The sequence below is a fragment of the Magnolia sinica genome, chromosome 9 (assembly GCF_029962835.1).
Source record: "Magnolia sinica isolate HGM2019 chromosome 9, MsV1, whole genome shotgun sequence".
In the NCBI taxonomy this organism is placed as follows: domain Eukaryota; kingdom Viridiplantae; phylum Streptophyta; class Magnoliopsida; order Magnoliales; family Magnoliaceae; genus Magnolia; species Magnolia sinica.
Window position 1 is genome coordinate 84,045,819 of NC_080581.1, and position 25,688 is coordinate 84,071,506.

Sequence of the window (25,688 nt, forward strand, 5' to 3'; positions counted from 1 at the left end):
ATGGCAGAGAGTGCTGTGAACTTCTTAATACAATACTTGGGGCCTTTGCTGGTGAATGAAGTGCAGTCGTTGAAGGGGGTCGGCAGAGAAGTCCGTGAACTCATAAATGAGTTTGAAAGCATCAGATCCGTCTTAAGGGATGCTGATGCAAGACAAGATACCGATGAAGGCCTCAAGACATGGGTGAAACAAATAAGAGAAGTGGCTTACAACATTGAGGATGTTCTCGACGAGTTCATGGTCGGCCAAGCACAAGAGCAGCAGGGTGCTCGGAGATGCATCAATTTTCTTCATAAACTCATCAAGCAGCCTATGGTGCGCCATAAGACTGCATCATCAATACGAGATATCAAAACCCGAGTCCATAGTGTTAAAGAAAGAAAAGATGCTTACTCTCTGGATAGTATGGAGCAAACTTCAAGCTCCAAAAAAATGAGTGATCAATGGTATGATCCTCGACTGAAAGCTCTTTTCATTGAGGAAGTTGATCTTGTGGGCATCGATGTACCAAGGCGTCAATTGATTGAATGGTTGGTCGATAAAGATTCAAGACTTTTGACGATTTCAGTGGTCGGGATAGGTGGCATTGGCAAGACCACTCTGGTAAAGAAAGTCTATGATAACCAACAGGTGAAGAAATGTTTTGAAACATATGCTTGGATCACTGTCTCACAATCGTTCAAAGCGGAGGAACTGCTTCGAAGCATGGTAAAGCAATTCTTTGAGGAGAAGAAAGATCCATCTCCCCAAGGTTTAGACGCGATGACACAGGTCGAGCTCATACAAGTGCTACGGAGCTACTAGCAGAACAAATGGTATGTACTTGTTCTTGATGATGTATGGGAGGCAGCCGTATGGAATTTCATACGCAATGCATTGCCCAATAACGAATATGGTAGCAGGGTAATCATCACTACACGCAAAGGTGACGTCGCATCATCTTCTTGCATTGGACCCTCCGATCTCATCTACAATCTCAAACCTCTGCATGCAACAGAGGCTTGGTCCCTCTTTTGCAAGAAGGCATTCTGCTAGGAGAACTGCAGAGGCGCTGGACTCGGCCCGATTCGAACCGAGTCAACTCGACCGACGGTGGCACCCAAAGCGGCGCCTTCTCTCTCTCAATTTTTGGAAAGGATGCCCAAAAAGTGGCCTTTTTAAAGGCTATATTAACTTTGTTCTCGTTGGAAGACCAAACCAAAACGGTGCAAACTCAAAGATAATAAATGCTGAAAGAAGATTCCAGCAACTGGCGTTCTTTTTCATGCAACCGTACAATTCTTCCATGCGACTGTTCAGTTTCTAATGCAAGCTATTTAATATTTTATTTTGGTTGTTGTTACGGTAGTAAATACTATACCCCTGTAGTGTGTTTTAAACGGGAATTTGTCTTTTCACCTTGATGGAAGATGTTTATATAAAGAGCTCTTATAGTCTAAGCTTGTAAGCCACAGTAAAATAATAAAGTTTCTTCTTCTTTCACGTGTCCAGTGAGTTAGATTCTTGGGCTTGGTAAGTAAAGTTCTAGCTAGTACAGCCATCAAACTGCTATCAGAGCTAGAGATTCTTGTTCATTTCATCAAGAGATTTCGTAGCGTCATCTGAGTAAACGAATTCATCCAACAGTGCTTTCAAAGTCAATTTTGTCTCATCCAGACTCTGACTATGCAACTTTTGAGTTTCTGCAAATTCTGCCTGAAGCCTGGGGACATCCACTGCAAGTTCTTTGCATGACTGTTTTGACTGTTGCTTCGACAGATTGGTGGCCGCAAGTCTAGACACTCCCAAATCTGTTTTTAAAAAATTGTTTTAAAAAGGAAAATCCTTTTGGAAAAATTAAGATTGCAAAGCCAAGTCTTTTGCTGCGTGAAGGTGCCAGCGGTTTTTTTTGTATTTCCCAGCCAAGGAAAGAAAAAGCTATTTCAGCAGTTTTTCAGCCAAGAAAAATCAAATTTCAGCTGTTTTGTTTTTTCAGCCAAAAAAAAAAATCTGTAGTTTTTTTTCTTAAAAAAAATCTGTTAAAAAATCTGTTTGTTCAAAAACAAAAAAAAACAAAAATCAGATTTCAAAAGTTTTTCTAGCAAAAAAAAATAAAATCTGTTTGAAAAAAAATCAGATCATCTATCCTTCTCTCCCTTCATTAAAAAATCAGTCATTCTTTCCTTCAAAATAGAAAAAATGGCCAGCACAATCCAGCCGCAGGTTCCTAAGTTGTCGAAGGACAACTATGAAATATGATGCATTCAAATGAAAGCGTTGTTCGGGTCACAAGAACTATGGGAGATCGTCACCAATAGGTATGTAGAACCCACTATAGAGGAAGAAGCCGCCTTCACCAACGAAGAAAAGACCGCTTTAAAAAATCAAAGGAAGAAAGACAACAAGGCTTTGTTCCTCCTCTATCAAGGGTTGGATGAATCAACCTTTGAAAAGATTGCCGAAGCAACATCAAGCAAGCAAGCTTGGGATATTCTTGGCACCATCTTCAAGAGTATTGATTGAGTGAAGCGGGTTCGCCTTCAAATACTAAGAGCCGAGTTCGAAGCGGCGCACATAAAGGAAGGTGAAAGTATCTCTAACTACTTCTCATGTCTAATTGTTATTATTAACAATTTAAAGAGAAATGGTCAAAAAGTTGAAGACATACGTGTCATTGAAAAGGCACTGCGATCTCTCACAACCAAGTTTGAGCACGTGGTTGTGGTGATCGAAGAATCAAAGGACTTGGACAAACTGTTCATTGAAGAACTGGGGGGATTGTTGCAAGTGCATGAGCAACGAATGCAAAAGAATGCTGGTTCAACACTTGAACATGCCTTAGAGTCTAAGTTGACTCTAAAAGAACAAAAGAATGATCATACACAACGAGGCGGACATGGCACTAGCAATCGTGCAAGAGGTAGAGGTCGTGGATATCATCCAAGCCATCAATAAAATTAACAAAAGTTTACCAGTTTCCATGGAAGAGGAAATGGTAAAGGCCGATTCACACGTGGTCGTGGAAATACAAAGAACGTTTAATGCCATAATTGCAAGAAATTCGGCCATTATGCCTCTGAGTGTTGGAGTAAAGTGGATCAAGATGAACGATCCAACTATGCTAAAGCATTACATCATGAACAAGAAGACTCCTCCTCGCACAAGAAAAGGCATGTGAACGGCCAGATGTGTGGTATCTCGACACGGGTGCAAGCAACTACATGAGTGGTAACAAAGAACTGTTCGTGGAATTCACAGAAGGAGTTCGTGGTGACGTGAGTTTTAGCGACTCATCAAAGGTAGCTGTGATAGGCAAAGGAAAAGTTAAAATTTATTAGAAAAATGGTGAGTCAAATTACATCTCTAATGTGTATTACGTACTAAACATGAAAAATAACATCCTCAGTATCGGCCAACTCCTTGAGAATGGGTATGTCATACACATGGAGAACTGTTCTCTCTCTATAAGAGATGCTCACAGGAGACTTGTGGCTCAAGTCCAAATGGTGAAGAATCGCATATTCCCGCTTCATATTAACACAAGGGTTGAGAAATATTTCTATGGACTCGTGAAGAATGATTCATGGAGATGGCATCTTCGCTTTGGGCATCTCCATTTTAGTAGCCTCAAACTCTTATCCTCGTCAAGCATGGTGCATGGCTTGCCGGTTATTAAAGCTCCAAAACATGTGTGTGAGGTGTGTACACTCGGAAAGCAACAAAGGAATTCTTTTCCAAGTGGAGTGTATAGAAGAGCAAAGGAACCACTTCAGTTGGTTCACACTGATATTTGTAGACCACTTGAAATACCCTCTCTTGGAGGTAATAAATACTTTATTACCTTCATTGATGATTTCAGCAGAAAACTTTGGGTGTATTGTATCAAAGAAAAATCTTCGGCTTTTATTATCTTTAAAATTTTCAAAGCTCATGTCGAAATTGAAAGTGGTCACAAAATTAAAGTACTCAGATCTAATAGAGGTGGAGAGTACACCTTAAATGTATTTCGAGATTTTTACATGGAACAAGGCATCAAGCAACAACACACTGCAGCCTACACGCCACAGCAGAATGGCATTACAGAACGGAAGAACCGCACCATCCTCGACATGATAAGGACCATGCTGAAGGAGAAAGGCCTGCCAAAGAGCTTCTGGGCAGAGGCAGTTGCATGTACTGCCTACCTGCTCAATCGGTGTCCAACCAAGAGCATCAGAAATATGACACCATAGGAGGCATGGAGTAGCTTCAAATCGAGCGTGGCACACCTAAGGATCTTTGGGTATATTGCCTATGCTCAAGTTCCAGAAGGAAGAAGAAGGAAGCTTGATGATCGTGGTGAAAAATACATCTTCATCGGCTACAGTGAAGCATTTAAAGCCTATAAGCTTTATAATCCACTAACCAATAAAGTAGTGGTGAGTAGAAATATGATTTTTAGTGAGGAAGAAGCTTGGAAATGGAATGATGAAGAATCGACCAAAGATATTCTAGTCGAAATAGAAGAACATGATGAAAAACATGACCATCAAGAGCAAACGCCCGCAACACCTTCTTCGGCCGGATCATCAGTACACAGAAGTCCAGGAGTACATTCCATCACTCCTAGAAGTACTCCATCAAGTCAAAATTCAGCTAGCTCATCCTCACCCATGACACCTATAAAAATGAAAAGCTTAAGCGACATCTATGAGCAAACTGAAGAGGTCAATCTTTTCTGCCTGTATGTAGATCAGCCTCTGACATTTTAGGAGGCCATAAAAGAAGAATGTTGGAGAATTGCTATGAAAGAAGAAATTCATGCCATTGAGAAAAATGACACATGGGAGCTGATTACGCTTCCTAATAGCCAGAAAACTATTGGCGTCAAATGGGTGTACAAGATCAAGCGAAATGCTGATGGCGAGATCGATCGCTACAAGACAAGGCTCGTAGCAAAGAGCTATAAACAGAAATATGGGGTGGACTATGAAGAAGTCTTCTCTCCTGTTGCTCGCCTTGACACTGTGAGGATGATTATCTCCCTTGTAGCCCATCACAGTTGGATGATCTACCAACTGGATGTGAAATCTGCATTCCTGAATGGAATTCTGGAAGAAGAGGTCTATATTGTGCCTGAAGGCTTTGTTATGCAAGGGGAGGAACGCAAGGTGTATCGACTGAAGAAAGCCCTCTATGGATTGAAGCAAGCTTCACGTGCTTGGAATGCATGCATCGACAACTATCTTTAAGAGAACGGCTTCGCCCAATGTCTATATGAACATGCAGTTTACATCAAGAAGAATGCTCATGGTGAAATACTTATAGCATGCCTATATGTTGATGATTTGCTGTTTACAGGAAATAGCCGACCGATCTTTGATGAATTCAAGAAGGCCATATTTAAGGAGTTCGAGATGACCGACGAAGGTCTCATATCCTTTTTTCTGGGCATTGAAGTGAAGCAACAACATGGCAGTATCTACATATCTCAGAAGAAGTATGCCAAGGAATTGCACTACAAGAAATCCTACTTTTAGCAACGAAAATTTTCGTCACTAACAGTCAAAATTTCGTAGCTAAAAACTTTTAGCGACGAAAATGTTCGTCGCTAAATTCGTCGCTAAAACACCGAGGTAGAAGGGTTTTATCGGCGAAAAATTCAAATCGTCGCCAAAGGCAATATTTTTAACGACGAAAATTTTCGTCGCTAAAAAAACATCACAAGACTTTTAGTAGCGAAAATTTTCGCTGCCAAAAATATACGTTCCACTTTTAACGACGAAAATTTTCATCGCTAAAAAAATATCACAAGACTTTTAGCAGCGAAGATTTTCGCTGCCAAAAATATACCTTAAACTTTTAGCGACGAAAATTTTCGTTGCTAAAAAAACTGTACAAGACTTTTAGCAGCGAAAATTTTCGCTGCTAAAAATATAAGTTCTACTTTTTTCGCTGCTAAAAATATAAGTTCAACTTTTAGCGACGAAAATTTTCATCGCTAAAAAAATTTTACAAGACTTTTAACAGCGAAACTTTTCGCTGCCATAAATATCTAAAAAAAACTTTATAAAACTTAAAATATTCGTTCCACTTTTAGTGACGAAAATTTTCGTCGTTAAAAAAACTTATAAGACTTTTCAGAGCGAAAATTTTTGCTTCTAAAAATATTTGTTCGAACGTTTAGCGACGAAAATTTTCGTTGCTAAAAATGCTTACAATAGGCACAAAACTTTTACCTACGAAAATTTTCGTAGGTAAAAGTCTCTCACTCACTTTCCCTACGAAAAGTCTCTCACTCACTTTCCCTTCCAGCCCAAAATTGCTGGAATATTATATACACCTGATATATAATATATTTCATCATATTCACATTCACATCCATATAAACCCAAACTAGCCATCCAAACATAAAAGTACATTCATCCAAACACAAACAATCTTATCACATCACAAAGAGTTGAAAGAAGTTATTAAGAATAGAAACATGACCAAATGACAATAAGCCAGCTTATAAAAATAAATGGTTGAGATTTTTAAACCAAATTATCATTATAGTTTCAAGGAGGGTCCATTTATCTCCCCAATGTTGAGTCATCTCAAAAGCAAAGGATTAGCAAAAAGCCAAAAACCAAACAATAGTATGGCAAAGGACCAGTGCAGCTAAGTTACAATGAAGACAGCACACAGAGAAATGGAGAAATTACAATGATTGCTTTATATCAGGAGGCAAAGAGCACTAAGTACAATGCAACTGAAGTCTTCACATATTGGTATATAGCAAAGTGTAGAAATTTGCACATGAAGACACCCTTAACATGCAATAACTAATAGATAGGGCTAAAATGTTTCGATCTTATGGCCTTATGACAATGACAGCCAAGAATAGATTGCAAAGTTTAAGTTATATGAACCTTCACATTATTGCAAGACTTAATTAGTCCCTTTCATTCCCACTCAACTGCACACATGGTTTATGGATGGTTCATTCCCACTCAACTGTACACATATTTTTATGGATGGTGAATCCAGAACTATAATCTGATGAGTCATAATGCATGTGGTTGTCCAATGCTACAGTACACGAGGATTGAGTTCATGTTCTGATGGGTTCCTTGCATGTTTGGCAAGAAAAAAAAAAACCTGGCTTAAAATGGTGTTACCTGATACTGAGTTATAACCTTTTCCTGAGAGAATCTACATACATATGAACCTGCAAAAATCAAGTAACAAGAAACGTCTTAATGTGGACATAGAATTTCTTCATATTTCTAACATTTTTGGTTTTCAAACTCTACATCAGAAACTTATGTCAGAAACTTCAGGTTTTCTAAGATTACTCAGTATTGCAAAACTCAAAAAATGATTTAGCCTCAAAGTAGACACCAACTTGGTGAAAAAGGCCACCACCAATCCACCAACAAAAAAGGGCATCCACCTAAATTTGGTTGTGAAAACAAACCTGTAGTAGATTTTATTGTTGCTCTGTAAGTTCTCAGCATTGAAAATCTGAAGATCATTGCTAGCATCACTTGATTTCTAGTACTTGAATCTTCATGCAGTTGATTTCTTGGCTAGTACAAGAAAGCACCTGAAGTATTAGAAAAGACACCCAAAGAACAAGTATTTTCCTATTTCTGAAATATGAAAAAAAAAATGTAATTTGGATTGAAAGATGAGATGGACATACTAACTCCACCTGTCTTCTGCCTGTTTTTGAATAAGAACTTATGGGAGTATAGAATTTCTAGAATTTCTCAAGGCTAGGTAGCCTAGAGTGATAAAAATGCAATAAGGGTTCAATTTTAGGCTTCCATATTGGACGTTATCCATTTCAACTCAGTTTTCTGGTTTTTATCCAGTCTGTACAAAGATATAAAGTGAGACAAAAAATAAAAATAAAAATTGAAACTTGGTATAGATAGTTCATTCCTGGCAAAGAATTAAGATTGAGCAGGTTTTGCTTCAGTTTTCTGGGAAAATTAAACAGTATATGCATATGGTACATATCACCAATTGTGCCACTCGTTCAGCATTCCCACACTCATGCCAAAATCTATTCTGGCTCTAGCTGCTAGCTGATGCTACGTCACTACCATGTGTTCACAAGTTCACCCTTTCCATTTATAAATGAATAATTTACAAATAAAAGTAAAAATAAATAAAATTTGTTGAGTCCCATTTAGCAAGCAAATGTGTGACATTTGTAGCATTTGTTGTCTAAAATGTAGCTACCATTAAAACATGAGCTAGAATTCAAATAGTGCACAATTCTTAATCTCTGGTTCTCATCCACCATATGGCATAAATGCATGGCAAGTTGGCAACCCCAAACAATACAAATTACCCTTAAAAAAAAACAAAGAGCATACAAAATAACAAATTGAGGCCCCATTGTTGAATGTAGCCCAAATCCACACTTGATTCTGCGATCTTGACAATCTGATATTGCTCATTGAATTCGGGCCTCTAGCCATTTTATTTGCTAAATGCCAATTTGATAGCTAAATGGTGTTGAACTACCATTATATCTTCAGTTTAAATCTTTAGTGTTTTAGTAAGCACAATAATCAATAACTTAAATATGCATTTTATTAAATGTAAGCACTTAAAGATTGCTTCTCAAGATCCTTCCATGGGTACTACACTACATTCTTCAGTATTGCGACATTGCATCTACATGAAACTAACCACGCATGCGCATTATATAGGAACACAATTAATAGCATAAGCACACATCCTACCATGATCATGGGACCTATGACTGCATAAACAACACATGACCATCAAGCAATATGCAAAGATCTGAAACAATCAAGTCAAGGACCTTAAACGAATAATTTCCACATAAATACATTCCTAGTTGAATTCTTACCTCAAGCACAACATCGGGATTAATTTCTGAAAGGGTCTGAGCGTCTGTCTTGGTCATGCCACCTTGAGATGGAGGAGAAATAAGATGCATAGATGTTAAGGGTCATACAAGTAGATTCTCCATCAAAATGATTTTCAGTGTTAGATGTGTTCATATATCTTCCATTATTACAAATCGCAAATTGTTCCAAGGGTTCACTACTCATGCAAGTTATAGTTAAACTATTGTGCCCTCAAGCACAATGCATCCAAATGGAGAAAATTGACAGGATGTGGAAAAATGCATGCCTGGTCTGGAAGAAAGATGAGCCGATTCATGTTAGCTAACTAGATTGTGTCATAATCGTACAACAAAAGATGTCCTATACCACACCTTGTGAGCATCTCGGCAGTTCTGCTTTTCAAGTTGGAGCCATGCCCATCCACATGTAGCTGCACATGCTAATATGAAAGATGCGTGTGAGATCCCAGCTTTCCACAATTCTATTAGATGTGCTAGATTGATTAAATCTTCTTGTGCAAAATTTAGGCAGTTCTAATTTTCAAGTTGGAGACAATATCCAAAAGAAATGGATGGGTCCAAGAATCAAGTCAGTCACAAATCTGGCAGACAAACATATGCAAAAGAAATGGACAATAAGCATTTAATGTACATGTGTGGCCCATCAGATCCGTGCACTGCCGTGAATTTTACACAAGGCAACCCATATAGTGGCTTGCACCTAATAAGCAGATTATATCATGCATCCATGTAAGCATTGTGGAACCCTGAGCCTACACTCTTAATGATTGCTTCAACTTTGAATAGGCATCTTACATCCAAATCGCTAATACAAGTCAAACATTATGGAAACTCTTTGTAATATTGAAGCATACAAACATACTCATGCTACAATTTGAAACATCATCCAAATATCTTTCACACTATTCATAAATGAGGAAGTAAGAATAGGAATCATAAAAGCAAACAAACTTTCATTGGATTTCTCCTTAATTACAGTTAGCAATTCCCTTTCCACAATCACACGGTAACAATGTTTAGAAAATCAAAACATGAACAAACCAAGTTTTAAATACTTGTGTCAGTCACTCAAATGCCCATGTCTACCAAGATTTAAAATTCAAAACGTTTACGGCCTACAAGCATTCAATAACCACCGTTTCATGATGTATGGTTCACTTTCGATTTGGATTTGCCACGTTTTTTCGCTCATTTTATTTAAAAATGGCTGATTTCTTTCCAATGCTACCTTAATGGCCATGAATCAAATGGAATGATGGATGGGATTGTCCATGACAAACAAGTTGTCTAACCGTGCCATAAAGATAAGCTCGATCAAATACATACTCAGCTAAACATGTGGCAAATCAAATCCTTTCACGTCAGGTCAGGTCAAGTCACCCAAAGTTATCCTTGGTGACTTGATCACCAGGCAATCCCATGCTCTATTTTGTCCATCCATTGTTTCATATTAGTTTAATGCATGAGCCCAGAAAATGAAATAAATTTAAATATCAGGTGGACCATATAATAGGAAACAGTGGTGTGATTGACCATTAAAAACTTCTAAGGAGGCCACAAAAGTTTTGGATGAAGTTGATATTAGTTTTTTTTCCTCCATCTGGATTTTTGTGACCATATTAACAAATTAGATAGAAAATAAACATTATGATAAGCCTTATGAAGTTTTTAATGGTAGAGAAATAAACATTACAGTGTGCCTTGGGAAGTTTTTAATGGTCCAATATTAAATCACAACTATTTCTTATAGTGTGGTCCACCTTAGATTTTAATCTACTTCATTTATGAGCTCATGAGCTAAAATGACCTAGCAAAATAGATGGGCATCATGAATACATTCATCAAAGTGGGCCTCAAGGTAAGGGTTGCACCATCTTAGATGAGGCCAAGGCACATCTAATCCACTCTTCCATTTCTATCATCAACACGCGACTCAATCAAATCATGCCAAGTCAGCTCACAAGGGTGTCAACAGACAATCCACCTTCCCTCGCAACATGTCCTCCCGAGGGACTGATATACAAGAAATGTTTGCATACACCATCTTTATTTTCCTACAATTTATCATCTCAGTTTAAACATATGAGCTGTGAAAAACGTGGTTCATATTTCAGAGATCACTTGGGGAGAACATTACAACAATATACTCATTAGATAGGCTATATTGATGCAATATTTGAATGTGGCCCATCATTTATATGATTTGGAATACACGAAGGGTGCAATAGTCAGACAGTAATGACGGTTGTAGAGTGAATATGGGTGTAGAAATCTTGGGTTTTATCTAGTGACTTAAAAGAGAAAACCTGGCATTATTGATGATGAGATGAAGCTTCAAATCAGAGAAGGTGCCCCTGTTTACAACCAAATAGAATGTCACTAAGAAGTCTAAGATTGGTCTGTATTTTCCCAATTCCTTGTAGGATTCTATGCATGTTCAAAAAGCAAAAGACAAACAAAATTTTAGAAAATGAAAATGAAGACAACCAGCTTCCTTCAGCTGTCCGTCCATTTCAGTCATATTAAAATTTCATTGGTCTAAAATATTTCTGCAAAATGATAATAGCCTGGCAACAAATGTAACTGTATCAGCAACTTGATGAAGACCTAAATCATGCTGTTTAATATACTTCATCAACAGAAAAATAAAAATAAAAAATCAGCAACTTACCTCAGTAATCAAGTAAAGGTTTTCTTCTTGCAACACATCCTCAAAATTTGAAGACACCTATCCCATGAATTAGATATACCCTTTCATGGTGAGCCATGGGCTTGAAAATGAGGCCAATCCACAACTTAGGTGAGCAACAACATAAACAATGGTTAAGAGTGGATGCACATCCATTGAAACCTTTTTTTTTTTTTTTGTACAGCGGACCCAACGAGATGTGGTTTAAACATCTAGGCCATTCATTGTTCCATGTTCATTTGATCAGTTCCATGCAATTTCACACACCCAATTCATCCAAAAATCAGAAACATGACTTGTATGAACAACAGAAGCTCCTTCCATTCAATCAGTTTCATGGAATTCCATGAGTTCACCAAATACAATAACAGAATAACCATAATGATCTGAAGCGACCTGCATAAGATACCGAGAAATTAAAGCTTAAAAGAAAATACAGATTGGCAAAAATATAAATATACTAATGAAAACATGTGCACTTAGAAAACAACACAGGTTATAACAAAACCTCAATTATGAGATGGCTTCTTCTGTTTGAGTCACCAAAAGAGAGGGGGAAATTGATTTCCTTTTAACAGTTACATAGAAAACTACACTCGTAACCAACTCTAGATGGAAATTTATTTCCTTTTAACAGTTAGAGAATGATTGAAAGATTAGACCAAGACCAATCTAATGAAACCTTAAAAAACGCATCCTCCATAAAGTCCAGTTTCAAAGTGAAGAAAAAAGACTCTAATAGCCACATATCCTCTCTTTTATATAGGATTTGCAGTTTTATTCCACAAAGCAACAATGTTAAATATATCAATATGAAGGCCATTTCTTACTGTTCCACTTTACTACCATTTTCACACCCAGCTCTAGCCATGGCTATTTTAACTGCTGCTGCATCAACATCCGCCTTTCATATTGTGCACGAGATGGCAAACCTTGTATAAAAAAATGCCAATTACCGAAAATCCAAAAACACAATGTAATACACTATTACATATAAATCTAAAATTGAAACCAGATTTTAAATCAAAATAAAACAACAACATTACTTGTACTCTGAGTTATAACAGAACATTCCCCATTGCATTCAACAAAAAATCAGATATGAATCCCCAAAAAATCCCCAAATCTGTTAATTAGGGATTTTCAGATATGAATCCCCAAAAAATCAAAAAATCAGGGATTTTCGATTCTGAATCCTCAAATCTGAATCCCATACAGGCAAATTAGGGATTCCGAATCCCAAATCCAGAAATTAGGGATTTCGAATCCCAAATCTAGAATTAGGGATTTCCGTCAACCGTGAGAACGGTCAGAGAGAGAGAGAGAGAGAGAGAGAGAGAGAGAGAGAGAGAGAGAGAGAGAGATACCCGATCACGGTCCACCGATCCACCGAGAGAGAGAGAGAGAGAGAGAGAGAGAGAGAGGATGCACGAGAGAGAGAGCACCGAGAGAGACAGAGAGAGCGAGAGAGAGACAGAGAGAGAGGGCGCGGTTGAGAGAGGGACTGAGAGAGAGAGAGAGAGAGAGAGAGAGAGAGAGAGAGGGCGCGAGACAGGAGACAGAGAGTGAGAGACCGAGAGAGGGCGTGCGAGACAGGAGACAGAGAGAGTGAGAGACCGAGAGAGGAGAGTATATCTCCCTCTCTCTACTCGCGCTGACACCAACGCTCGTGGCTGGTGGTCGGTGTTGTGTGGGCCCCACGATGTTTTATGTGTTTCATCCCTGCCGTCCATCTTTTTTTCCATATCATTTTATGGTATGAGACAAAAAACGAGGTATATCCCAATCTCAAATGGACCACATTATAGGAAACAGTGTTGAATGAGCGTGGACCATTAAGTTACTTTTGGGGGCCATATACAGTTTTGGATCAATCTGATATTTTTTTCCCTTCATCTGGGCATGTATGACCTAATCAATAGATTTAATGTCAAATAAAAAGTACAATAGACCTTAGGAGGGTTTTAATGGTGGATATCCAATCACTATTGTTATCATGTGGTGTGGTCCACTTGAGATTTATATCCCTCTCATTTTTGGTATCAAGCCCTAATTTTTTAAAATTTTTTTATTTTAAAAATTTTATGTGAGGGAACACTAACACATCTCCCATGAATGTTGTTGCTCCACAAGGACTTATTTATTTATTTATTTAGAAATGCTCTGGTGCCTACGAACACAATTAGTTATAGTGCTCCCATTTTTATACAGAACCTAGATGGTCCAAACCATTGATCAATACGGTTCATTAGGTCTAATTCATATTTCAAGAACTACCATGAAAATATCACACTAATTTAGTAAATTTGACTATTCGGTAAATAGAATTAAAAATGGACGGTCAAGATCATTTACGCAAAAATAGGTCCAATCAACATTTCGATTCATCCATTTGTTAGGATTATCATGGTTTGCTTATAATTGTAAAGAATCACATTTGTGCAAGTGACAATTAAAAACGCATGTAATTTCATTTTTTTTTTTATCATCAATTAAGCTATTTTTGAATTTACTAGAATTTATATCTATTTTTTCTCATGGATTCGAGGAATCTTTATGAAGAATATAGAAAAGCTCCATGGAATTGGAATAATTATCCACTTTGAGGAAGATAGTGATCGACCTCATCACGTCCATACCTGCATCAGTCGCTATAAAGGTTTTGATAGAGAATGGTGCCCACCATACCATAGCCATCGAGGATGGGTTTAGAACTCGAAATACATCTTAGATGATGAAATAAACTATTCATATTCTAGTCTATACTAAGAAGCATTCACTGAACTAATGATTGTCTAGGATAGAAAATTTAGAACATTGAGAACTAAAGATCAAATGGCTCATATTCGAATCCAAGCATGATAGGTTAGGATCAACAATGAAGCATTGCTACCATAGCATCTATGGCATGATTATAACAAAAACAGGGGAGATCATAGTTTAGGAAGCAAAACGGATTGAAAACCCACCCCAACAATGTATGCTGATAAGGGGCACCGTGAGTTGTCAAAATCCTCACTGCAAAATGCATGCCAAGGGATGGATGACGAAATGCATCATGGGAAGTTCTTGTGACCAGAAGCTATGTGGGCCCACAGAAATGCAGTAATAAAACCACTTTGTTCATGATTTTCTCAAGCTCGTAATGGGACAGGGTTTAAAAATTAGGCAGATTCAAAACTAAGCTAGGCCACTCCGAGTGAAATATTGAGAATGGAAACGTCCACCATTGAGACTTCCTATAACCCATTATGATATTTATACACCATCTCAACCGTTAATAAGGTTATCACCACACGAATAAAACCATGGGTACAAATATTATCCTGATGTCCTAGCAAGTTTCCAATGGTGGATGTTCCATCCCGGCTGTTTTGTCTGACGTGTGGCCCACTTGAATTTTAGATCTGCCTGATTTTTGAACTCTTCTATGGGCCCATATAGCTTATTACCATTGAAGTGGATTGCATAGTGAGTAACTCACTACGAGTAAACTCTGTGAGGTCCACCATAATTTATGTATTTTATCCTCTCCATCTGTTAATTTTAATGGATAAATTTTCAGATTGAGACTAAAAATGAGGCATATCCAATGTTCATAAGGACCACACAACAGGATACAATTGAATTGAACATCTACATTTGAAAAATTCTTGGGAGCCCTAGAAGTTTTGGATCAAGCTTATATTTGTGTTTTAACTTCATCTATGTCTGTATGATCTTATGAACTAGGTTGGATGACAAATAAACATCATTGTGGGGCCTAGAAAGGTTTTTACGGTGGAAATTATTATCCCCATTGTTTCCAGTGATATGATCCACTTGATCTTTTGGGCTCAACTCCTTAAATTAGACAGAAAAATGGATGGATGACATGGATAGACCAAATACATTCAGGGCCTGTTTGGCCAAGCAGATTAAGAGGGATTAGGAGGGATGGGATGGTAAAATCCCATGATATGCCAAATGAGCCAAACAAACCCGATGAATTTGTCTCGGGTTATGGCAAACCCATGGATCACCATGATGTTTTATTATAATATATTTCAAAAAAAAAAATTAAAAATACAAATTCTGAATTTTTATTTTCAAAATCTAAAAAATTTTCTCATATTTTATTTTTTTTCCTTAAAAATTTCAAAATGTTGATTTTTTTTTTTTCCAAAAGCATCATTTTGTTTTTAAAGTTTTTCTCAAACATTGTCATATTTTTGAATTTTGCTCCATTTTTTTGTTCAAATCGTACCAAATTAGTGCCAATTGGTGAGAAATGCTTGATTCTTCATGTTTTTCCAACAAAATCAAGGATTCGAACGTTCGATTTCAAAATTTGAGGGCAAGTGATCCAATTTGGGAGAAATTAGTGAATTTGATTTAAACATCTGAAGTTATTTACTATTCAATCTGAACTGATTAAATTGTCCAAAAAGAGTTGATTAAAGGTTCAATTAGTGGATCTCCCTAATAATTTAGTAATTTTATTTTTCACAGATAAATTTCAATTTACATTTAAAAATAACATTTTTTCCAAAATGTATATTTTTTTACTCTTTTAATAAAATATCATTTTTATTATAAAATATTTCAAAAAAAATTAAAATACAAATTCAGAATTTTTATTTTAAAAATCTCAAAAAATTTCTCATATTATAATTTTTTTCTCAAAAATTTCAAATTTCCTATTTTTTCTTCAAAAGCAACATTACTTTTAGCGACGAACATTTTTATCGCTAAAAATATTATTAGCGACGGTTTTGGTTTGTCATTAAAAGTCAGGGCCAAAAGTAAACTAACCGAAATACATATTTTCATCGCGAAAAGTAAATTTCTGTTTTTTTGCGACGAAAATATTCGTTGCTAAAACTCTTAGAGGGAAAATTTTTTAAAAAGCGGGAAATTACTTTTAGCGACGCAACTTTTCGTCGCTAAAAGCAGGGCCAACATTTTCAAACCGAAATACACAACTCTTTTAGCGACGAAAATATTCGTTGCTAAAACTTTTAGTGGGAAAATTTTTAATAAAGTGGGAAAATTATTAGCAACGAAGCCAAAATTTTCAAACTGGAATACACAACACTTTTAGCGACGAAAGTTTTCGTTGCTAAAAGCAGACTTTTCATAGTGATGAAAATATTCATTGCTAAAACTCTTCTAGAAATTACTTTTAACGAAAAATTATTAGCGACGGTTTTGGTTCGTTGCTAAAAGTCGGGGCCAAATTTTTTGAAGTGGAATACCCAATACTTTTAGCAACGACAGTTTTCGTCGCTAAAAGCAAATTTTTGATTTTTAGCGACGAAAATATTCGTCGCTAAAACTCTTAACTGAATTTTTTTTAAAAAAGCGGGAAATTACTTTTAGCAATGAACTGTTTCGTCGCTAAAAGTCCCATACACGATTTTTAGCTACGAAAAGTTTCGTAGCTAAAAGTAATTGTCCAAAAAATGTTTTGAACTTATAACGACGAATATGTTCGTCGCTAAAAGTCTCGTCCACGATTTAGCTACGAAAACTTTCGTCGCTAAAAGTCTTGTCTCTAAAGGTACTCTTTTAGCGACGAAAATTTATTTCGTTGCTGAAAGTCACTTTTAGCGACGAAAAAAAATTTCGTCGCTAAAGACCCTCTTTCTTGTAGTGTTGCTGGAAAAGTTCAAGATGGCCAATTGCAATGCCGTAAACACGCCTATAGCAACGGGCTTAAAATTAACAAAGGACGGAGAAGGAAGAAGCGTTGCCTCGATTATATTTAAGAGTCTGATTGGAAGCCTAAGGTACCTCACAATCACAAGGCCGGATATCGTCTACAGTGTTGGGCTTCTAAGTAGGTACATGGAAGCACTAAAAGAATCACACTGGTTAATCGCAAAAAGAATCCTCAGGTACGCCAAAGGAACAATGGAATTCGGTCTTTTCTATCCATACACTGATGAAGCAATGCTATATGGTTACTCAGACAGTGATTGGGGAGGTGACCAAGATGAAAGAAAAAACACCACTGGCTATGTATTCTATCTCGGAACAACTGCTTTCACATGGAATTCGAAGAAACAGAATGTGGTGTCCACATGTGAAGCAGAGTACGTGGCAGCATTATCCACTGTCTGTGAGGGAATTTGGCTGAGAAACCTACTAAAGGAGTTGAAGCATCCGCAGGAAGGATCCATAGTCATATATGTGGATAACAAGTCGACAATCGAACTAGCCAAAAATCCGGTGCAGCATGGAAGAAGCAAACACATTGATACCCGATACCATTTTCTGAGAGATCGAGTGAAGCAAAAAACTATAAAATTAGAGTATTGTCATGCTACGGAACAGGTGGCAGATATTTTCACAAAGGCATTACCGACAGATGCATTCAAACGACTAAGAACGATGCTCGGAATGAAGCCGGTTTTGGTTTGAAGGGGAGTGTTGGAAGACCAAACCAAAATGGTGCAATCTCAAAGACAATAAATGCTGAAAGAAGATTCCAGCAACTGGCGTTCTCCTCCATGCGACTGTTTGGTTCCTGATGCAAGCTATTTAATATTTTATTTTGGTTTTTGTTACTGTAGTAAATAATATGTCCCTGTAGTGTATTTTAAATGGGCATTTGTTTCTTTTCACCTTGATGGAAGATGTCTATATAAGGAGCTCTTATAGTCCGTTTGGGACAAACTCAGTGAGCTTGAAGCCACAGTAAAATAGCAAAGTTTCTTCTTCTTTCACGTGTCCAATGAGTTAGATTCTTGGGCTTTGTAAAGCCAAGTAAAGTTCTGGCTAGTACAGCCATCAGTTTTAGAGAGTTCGAAATAACTAATCAAAGGATTAGTTACATTCGCTAATGACTTGATGGTTTAATCGTTAATGCCTACAGAGGAAATCTAATTGCATGGTTGTATTCTAGTCATTCAAGTAGATTTTTGGTGCTTTGGGCCACCTGATGGTCGTCTTTGATCAAGAGATTGTGTCCACTTAACGACGATGGGTTTTTCTAGTCACTTTAAGGAAGATGATCCGCTGATCATGGCATTTTCGCAAGGGTCAGTTGATCCTAAGATCTGATGAGTTTAAACGGTTAAGATGTTGCCCAGGAAGCTCTTGGGTCCCATTCTACGAAGAAATAGGAACCGTTAAATACGCACCCTTTCAAAACGAAGACAACTCGCGTTGTAGTGAAGTTTAAGTGAAAATCTCGGTTTGCTATGAGATTTTCGGGTCACCCTAAATTCTACATCCCAGATCTCTCGTGAGAGGCTTCTGGAAGGTGGGAAACAGCTGGGATGTATAGTTTCCTAGAATGGAAAGATTCCTTCTACCTTTTGCCGGATAGGGACTCATTTTTGAAAGTGGTAAGCGTGACAGGGATTCTAGCCAACAGCGTAGACGAACTCTAAGCGCCTGAAGCGAATGGATCTGCTAGCACGACATTGCTGGTGGTGGTTTTGTTGATGAGGATAGCCCAGTTGGTGAGGGAGTCAGCGTTGAACGATCGTGTATGTGCGTGTGTACCGCCACGTGCGAAACGAACGTGGTTGTGGTCGGTGGTCCCTGCTGAGCATGATGGACGACTCGGATCTTCGAGATGGCCCTTGATGGTGGGCCGTTCCACCTCAACGTGCGGTGTGGTTAGTTTGAAATTTCAAGTGGCAAGATTTGAAAGTAGAGAATTCGAAAATTCTCGAGTTAACACAACTTTGACCTGGTTCCCTGGTCCGGTGCACTGCTATTGTGCACAGTTTGTGCACACGCACCCTTAAGTGTGGAGCCCACGCATATGTTGTAAGAAATCTACTCCGTCCAATGGGTTTTACAGTCCTTGAAATGGTATCTGGCCCGAGATGAAGAAAATTAGAAACTCAGGCAAGCCATATCAAGGAATTGTGGTCCTTCTGTGTTGATTTCCATCAATCTGATGGTCGGGTTAGCTTCATTTGATTATTAATGGTCCCAGGGATTCTAAAGTCTATCTGGATGAGTTTTTAACAGTTAAGTTTAGAGCTAGATGGTCACGATCCCTAATTAATGGTTAACCCACCACTCGTGAAACTCATATGGTTGAATCGTTCCATAAAATAAATTTCTCGATGATTTAGGATTTAGGACTAATTATACAGAATTTAATGGCTAATATGGGATTGAATAGTCCATTTGTTACATTAGGGTGGGGATTTTGTCTGATCAGAGATCACTGACTAATGGATGGTGGATTCGACGACCTACTTTCCAAAATTGAGTTCGCACACTTCGTCGATCTAACAAAGTTTCAATTGATGTTTTATCCCTATTGGGTTCTTAGAATTAGTTCTTTTCCACTTCGGTGTGAATTCTTTGATGATGTGATAGTCCTTTTTGTGAGTCAACGGTTGGATGACTCAATATATGGATGGAGATGGTTCCTAATGATCTGATTTATGTTAGAATGAAGTGAACACTCAAATGAGTCAGGTTTGTGTATACATTAAGTTAGGCCTTCATGTTAACACCCGAGTAATGTAAAGTACGGGGTGTTACAATTACCCTCTTTAAAGAGAATTTTGTCTTCGAAATTCAACAGTCCTACCATACTGTGAACGAGGATATTTCTTTTACAATGTTTGTAATCATTCAGCACCTTTCTCATGAGGCATATTTGTAGGTACCGGTGTATACAACTACCATAAAAATTTGGGTTGTTACAATCTACCCCCTTTAAAGAAAATCTCGTCCTCGAGAAAAGGGAAAATCAAACACTCTTATTTGAAAGCAATGGCTAGACGCCTCTGATTGTACTCCTACTCTTCATTCGAGCTGCTTCTATGATCAACCATTGTGAAAATTGCTAATGGATTCCCCAATTAACTTAGGAAAGCCTTTAGCTTTCACTCTCAAATCACTTTTCAGTTCCTTACCCTTACTCTCTTTGTTTGATCAATGAGGGTGTGAATTTATAGAGGAAAAGTTAAGGCAAGAGGAGGTATAGGCTATCACTAAGAGGAAACTAGGTTGATGGTGTGAGGGAACTAGATTGCTAGTACGATGGTATTGCGTAGCTTGCCTCTAATATCGTATAGGTTGTCGGTGAGAACCTTTATTTATTAATGGTTTCCCCTCACTTCTTTCATCCTTTTGTCATCGCTAATTAATACTTTCCCTCGGCAGTTCAATCCTACTAAAGCTTAATCAGGTGTATCTCTACGGGTCATGCCCTAAAATGAGCCTTGAAAATGGTTGGACGGTGTGAAATTAAGGCACATACATCACTGTGAGTGATGTAGCTCCAGGGTCTCACCTAATCCTCTTCCACACTAGAAGGTTCGGCCGTGAAAGAAAAGAAAAGAAAAAACCCATCCTTCGGCTAGTGTGGTGCAATTTCGACCACACAGGTAAAGGATGAGGGCCGGCCCTAATTCCTTCAATAATTGAAGATATAGATAAGATTCTTTGTCGGCTGCTTGGCTACAACGATTGTACACCGGGTAACTCAGTGTGCAATAGTGTGCAATAAATTCTATGGGCCCACTGCGATGTATGTGTCATTATCTATACCGTCCATCCATTTTTCCATACATTTTAGTATATGATCCCAAAATTGAAGCATATCCAAAGCTCAAGTGGACCACACGGTGAATCCCATGGGATTAAGAGGGATGGGATGGATTCTAAGGTAATAATGGTGGTGTCAGTGGATTGGTTTAAGATCCATGGGATTGCTATATCCTGGGACAAGTTCATTGGTCTGTTTGGCATGCCCGATATATCCTAGGATTTTACCTTCCAAACTGTCCAACCAAGGGATGGGATCATTTTTAAGGTAACGATGGTGATGTCAGTGGATTGCTTTAAGATCCATGGGATTGCTTACATCCCGGGACAAGTTCACCGGGTCTGTTTAGCTCGTCATGGATATCTCGGAATATCACGGTCCCACCTCTCCTAATACCGTGGGATTGGTCCGGCCAAACAGGTCCTAAGGAAAATGGGCTTCTACGGTTGAAAACATGAGGAAACGTAAGCATCCTCCAGCCTATATTCGTTTTTACATTTTATTTTTAACAATAGCCCACGAAAGGCAGGGCTGGCGAGGAATGATGAATGTTTGACCAGACTGTCATTCATGTATGACTTTATTGGGCCATGGCTTTCCGTACAATAATTGAAGCTGAGTTTCCTTTGCTTTACGCGTCCAACATATAGCAGCAGCGTTTCTTTCGTGGTATGAAGCCGAGAGAGGAAGTATCAATACCTCATTATAAACGAATGAATTAAGAATAGGCATTCATCTTCTTCATCCAACAAATCTTGAAGATAACTTCAATGGCAAACAGCTAAGGTACGTTATTTATTTATTTTTTTTTTTTTTCATGATTCAACACACAAGATTTTCATATTGGAATCTACTGAATAACATTCACAGGTGAACATTCTAGAAAAAGGTAATTACCACAAATATCCATGTCCATACCATAGATTCCTAATATCTAAACGTTCACATACAACACTGTATGTGAACTTTCTCATAAAACAGTTTACTTCCTATGAACATGGCCAGGTAGATCATATGTTGTTATCAACCGATTTGAATGGTATAGCTAGCCAGTGGAAGAGGAGTTGCAATCCTCAAGGGATCTGGAGTTTTGGAGAGCTCTTGGGGAAGGTGGGTTTTGATTTGGGAAGAGGAAGGGTGTGAATGGTGAGGAAAATGGCGAGGGGTCTTGAACCCCTTTTGCAAAGGAAACGGATTAGCTGGTGTACCACACACCAGCTATATAGCTGATGTAGGTACGTGTCGTGCGAAGACAAGCGGTGACGCTCCTCGAGCTCCGAGTTGTACGAACGGTTCAAAGGAGATCAAAGTTACATGGCCCCACAGTGATGTATTTATTATATCCACACCGTTCATCCATTTGTTGAGACAATTTTATAGTAATATACACAAAAAAAAAAAAAATCATATCCAAAGATCAAATGAACCCACCACAAATAGCAGCGGAGATAATGATTTTCACCGTTAAATTTTTCATAGGGCCCACCGTAACTTTTATTTTACATCCAATATGTTCATAGGGTCACAAAGATAAGAGGAAAAATAAACTCCATATTAATCTAAAACATTAGGAACCCCGAAAGGGTTTCAATGGTAGACGTTCAATCCCCCGGTGCTTTTTGTAGTGTGGTCCACTTGATCATTAGATTTATCTTATTTTTAGTCTTAAGCCTTAAGACAAGCTCGCAAAATAGATGGACAATTTGGATATAACACATACTCATGATGGGACCCACGGAACTTGCTGACACCGATACATTAGCCATATGGTTGGTGTGCGGTATAACAGCCCCCACGTGTAAGACCTCCCTTCCCATCTTTCTTCATTTAAAAAAAAAAAAAAATTTATGTGGGCCCAGTCGTCCGGGTCAAGCCAGGGTCGATCGGGTTGCCTTGTCCCACTTTCTTGGCCAGCCATTTAGGGTCGACTGAGTCGACCGGATGGTGACAGGATTGACCGGGTCAGCAACCCGAATTTGACTGGGTGGTAACGGGGTTGACCTGGTTACCCTGGTCCCCCATTGGTCAGTAACTTGAGGTCAACCCATGCAGGTCATCTCCAGTGACTTGGGTTTAACCAGATGGATCCACTGTCTCAATTTCAGACATTTATTTTATTTTATTATTTATTATTTTGTTTGCTTGGTATGCCACATAATCAGAATTACCTACCTAATCTTAATTGATTTTGGGTCACTAACAAATGTATATGACCAGAACCTCACGTGAAAAGGGAAACATGAATGGGCAACATGGATAAACACATGCATCAATGTGGGCCCATGTGTAGTGCATTTAACAAAAAACCCACATGAATCACTCATGGATTAAATGTACTTTTCATCCCACCTAATCAATTTGTGCCATACAACCTCTCATAGGATTTCTCTAACTTGAAATCTCTTTCCTCATTCGTCTCGGTCCACTCACTCAAGTATTAGTCCATGATGGGTCTCTAACAACCGATGCTCCTAGGAGCCAGAGTACATCAATTTAGGGAAATCCCAAGTTTAAATTTTCTACACATGAGTTCACACTAGTTAATAATCTGGGGGTTGGTTCTTAGGGTTCAATATAACTAATTTTCAAAATCATATCTACATCAACGTATTCATTATGGTAAGTCCTTAGTCCACGATTCAGTTTAATCTCAAACTCATGATTTGATACCAACTTGTGATGTTCCGAATTTCAGGGCTTAAGTACATACTCGATCCCCGATATTTCGAGTATCACTTAAGTCTTTCAGAAATGTCATTTGGTTAAGCGTCTACCAATTGTATCATGATCATGCATAAGAAGTAAATTAAACAGTGCATATCATGGTTATCACAAGTGTACGAGGAAAAAAAAAAAAGCCCCATACATGCATACATACATCCAACTAAGTTACAAAGTGCACCCAGCTAGGGACTCAATATACATGTCCAAACAAAAAATGCAATAAGGGCCTGTTTGGATTCACGTATAGTATTGTATTGGAAAGTAAAACTATCCCGTTAAGGTATTCGTGGTACTGTAACGCGATAGCGTATACATTTTGAAAACCACTCACAATGTTTGGGTTAGAGTACAATTGTATACATAAACATTGTGGATTTCTAAAATCAATGTTTGGGAGTGGAGTCTTCTTTATGCTACACTGGCTGAAGTGATGAAGTATGGATAAAATCTTCTCAGAAAATGTGTTGTGGCCCGCTAAAGGCTCAGAGCAGCTTCACATTTGAACGCATGGGTCTACATGATCTGACCAAGATGATGACTGGAGAGGATTCCTTGTAGAATAGCATGATGGACCCCACTTGTCCCTCACATGGTACCGACCCTTATTTCAAAATTAAGAGAACAAACCATAGGTAGGGACCACCTAAGACTTGTATCCACCCCATATGTTGGGATGGGCCCTACTGTGAGCTGAAAAAATGAATGAACAGAGGGGATTTACCCTAAACCACACGTGAGCCCCACACTTAGACGGGCGTGTGCATCGGGGGGGGGGCTCACACCACACAAAAACTTAAAGCCCAATCAAACACGATTTGACCGGACTGCTCCTGAAAAAGGAAGGCTATCTTCCTCCTTTCTCGCTCCCGTGCTGAGGAGTTTGAAACCAACCCAACTGCGGACAGAGATGGGACCCACCACCATGATCATCTAAGATGATCCGAACCATCCATCAAAGGTGGACCCCACCACACCTTAAAACCTAACAAACCTCGCCGAAAATGAATCAGAGGCGCTGCCACCCACTCGGATGATCAAAGCCACACACCATGAAAACTATAGAAGGAGGGAAGTTGCTGATCATCACACGACACTAACCTTCGCCGATCTTGATCATTCAATCCATACCTAAGGGAAAACCGACTCCCTCCACGACGATCGGAAGAAAAGGAAAGACTCTGCACTCCGAGAAAACTAGGACTCTCTCTGCAAAACGCATCGAGCAGGAAGAACGGACAGAGGTTCTGCACGCAGGACGACTGGATCCTGGAATCAGGCTCTGATCTGAGCTATACAAACTTGAGGATTGGGGAATCCGACCCTCCCCAAGATATCCGGAAGAGGAAAAAGGAAACAGGGACGGAGTACTCTGCTGATTTCGCACGCAGGTAACCGCGCAACGCAGCGACGTCTTCGCAAAATTGATGATCAGACCGCTGATCTGGTGGGCCAAATCAATCCCAATAAACCATCCAAATCTAAGGCTGTGATAAGCAGGAGAAAACCACGCTGTAGAGAAGAGAGAGTAGAGCTGTGAAATGGTCCGCTAAACCACACTACTGAAAAGCATTTAAAAAAAAACTTCTCTCTGCTGTGGCGGTGCGGTGCAGTGCAATGAAAGCACTGCACTATGGCCTGCATTGTACGCTAACATACGAGACATGTGGAGTAAGAAAAATGGTTCGATGATGTACTCGGCCCGCCAGCGTACCACATGTTGATGTTTGGATAGACATACAGTGAAATGCATATTTTATTAAAATATACATTGTTGTACCATCTGGGCCCGGCATCTAAACACGCCCTAAGTGACCTCATCCTCAAAAGGAAACCAAACTGGTGGTTCTAAAATGTCAGTTTACATTTGGTTGTATGCACATTGGAAGTATAAGAACTTCTAGGTATAGTCCACA

The 25,688-nt window shown here is 38.6% G+C and overlaps 2 protein-coding genes across 4 annotated transcripts in view; both read left to right on the forward strand.

The window, feature by feature from the left end:
* On the forward strand, nt 1-25,167 carry LOC131255275 (putative disease resistance protein At1g50180). Its single transcript, XM_058255969.1, has 5 exons — nt 1-751; nt 851-1,023; nt 2,620-2,899; nt 5,320-5,458; nt 25,002-25,167. Exons 1-5 carry the CDS (start codon nt 1-3, stop codon nt 25,165-25,167), a joined length of 1,509 nt encoding a protein of 502 aa, XP_058111952.1.
* LOC131255905 (disease resistance protein RPM1-like) overlaps nt 21,609-25,688 on the forward strand; it is a 119,558-nt gene continuing 115,478 nt past the window's right edge. For all 3 annotated transcript variants that reach the window (XM_058256846.1, XM_058256844.1, XM_058256845.1), the window contains exon 1: nt 21,609-21,837. The gene's annotated coding sequence lies outside the window, so the exon portion shown is untranslated. The remainder of the gene's footprint in view (nt 21,838-25,688) is intronic.

What these genes read in the sequence shown, in the direction of transcription:
- LOC131255275 (XM_058255969.1), top strand. Translation starts at nt 1, where the DNA reads ATGGCAGAGAGTGCTGTGAACTTCTTAATACAATACTTGGGGCCTTTG. An exon ending in GAAAGATCCATCTCCCCAAG is followed by an intron (nt 752 to 850) that starts GTTTAGACGCGA and finishes TATGGGAGGCAG; the next exon opens with CCGTATGGAATTTCATACGC. An exon ending in CACTAGCAATCGTGCAAGAG is followed by an intron (nt 2,900 to 5,319) that starts GTAGAGGTCGTG and finishes TGCTGTTTACAG; the next exon opens with GAAATAGCCGACCGATCTTT.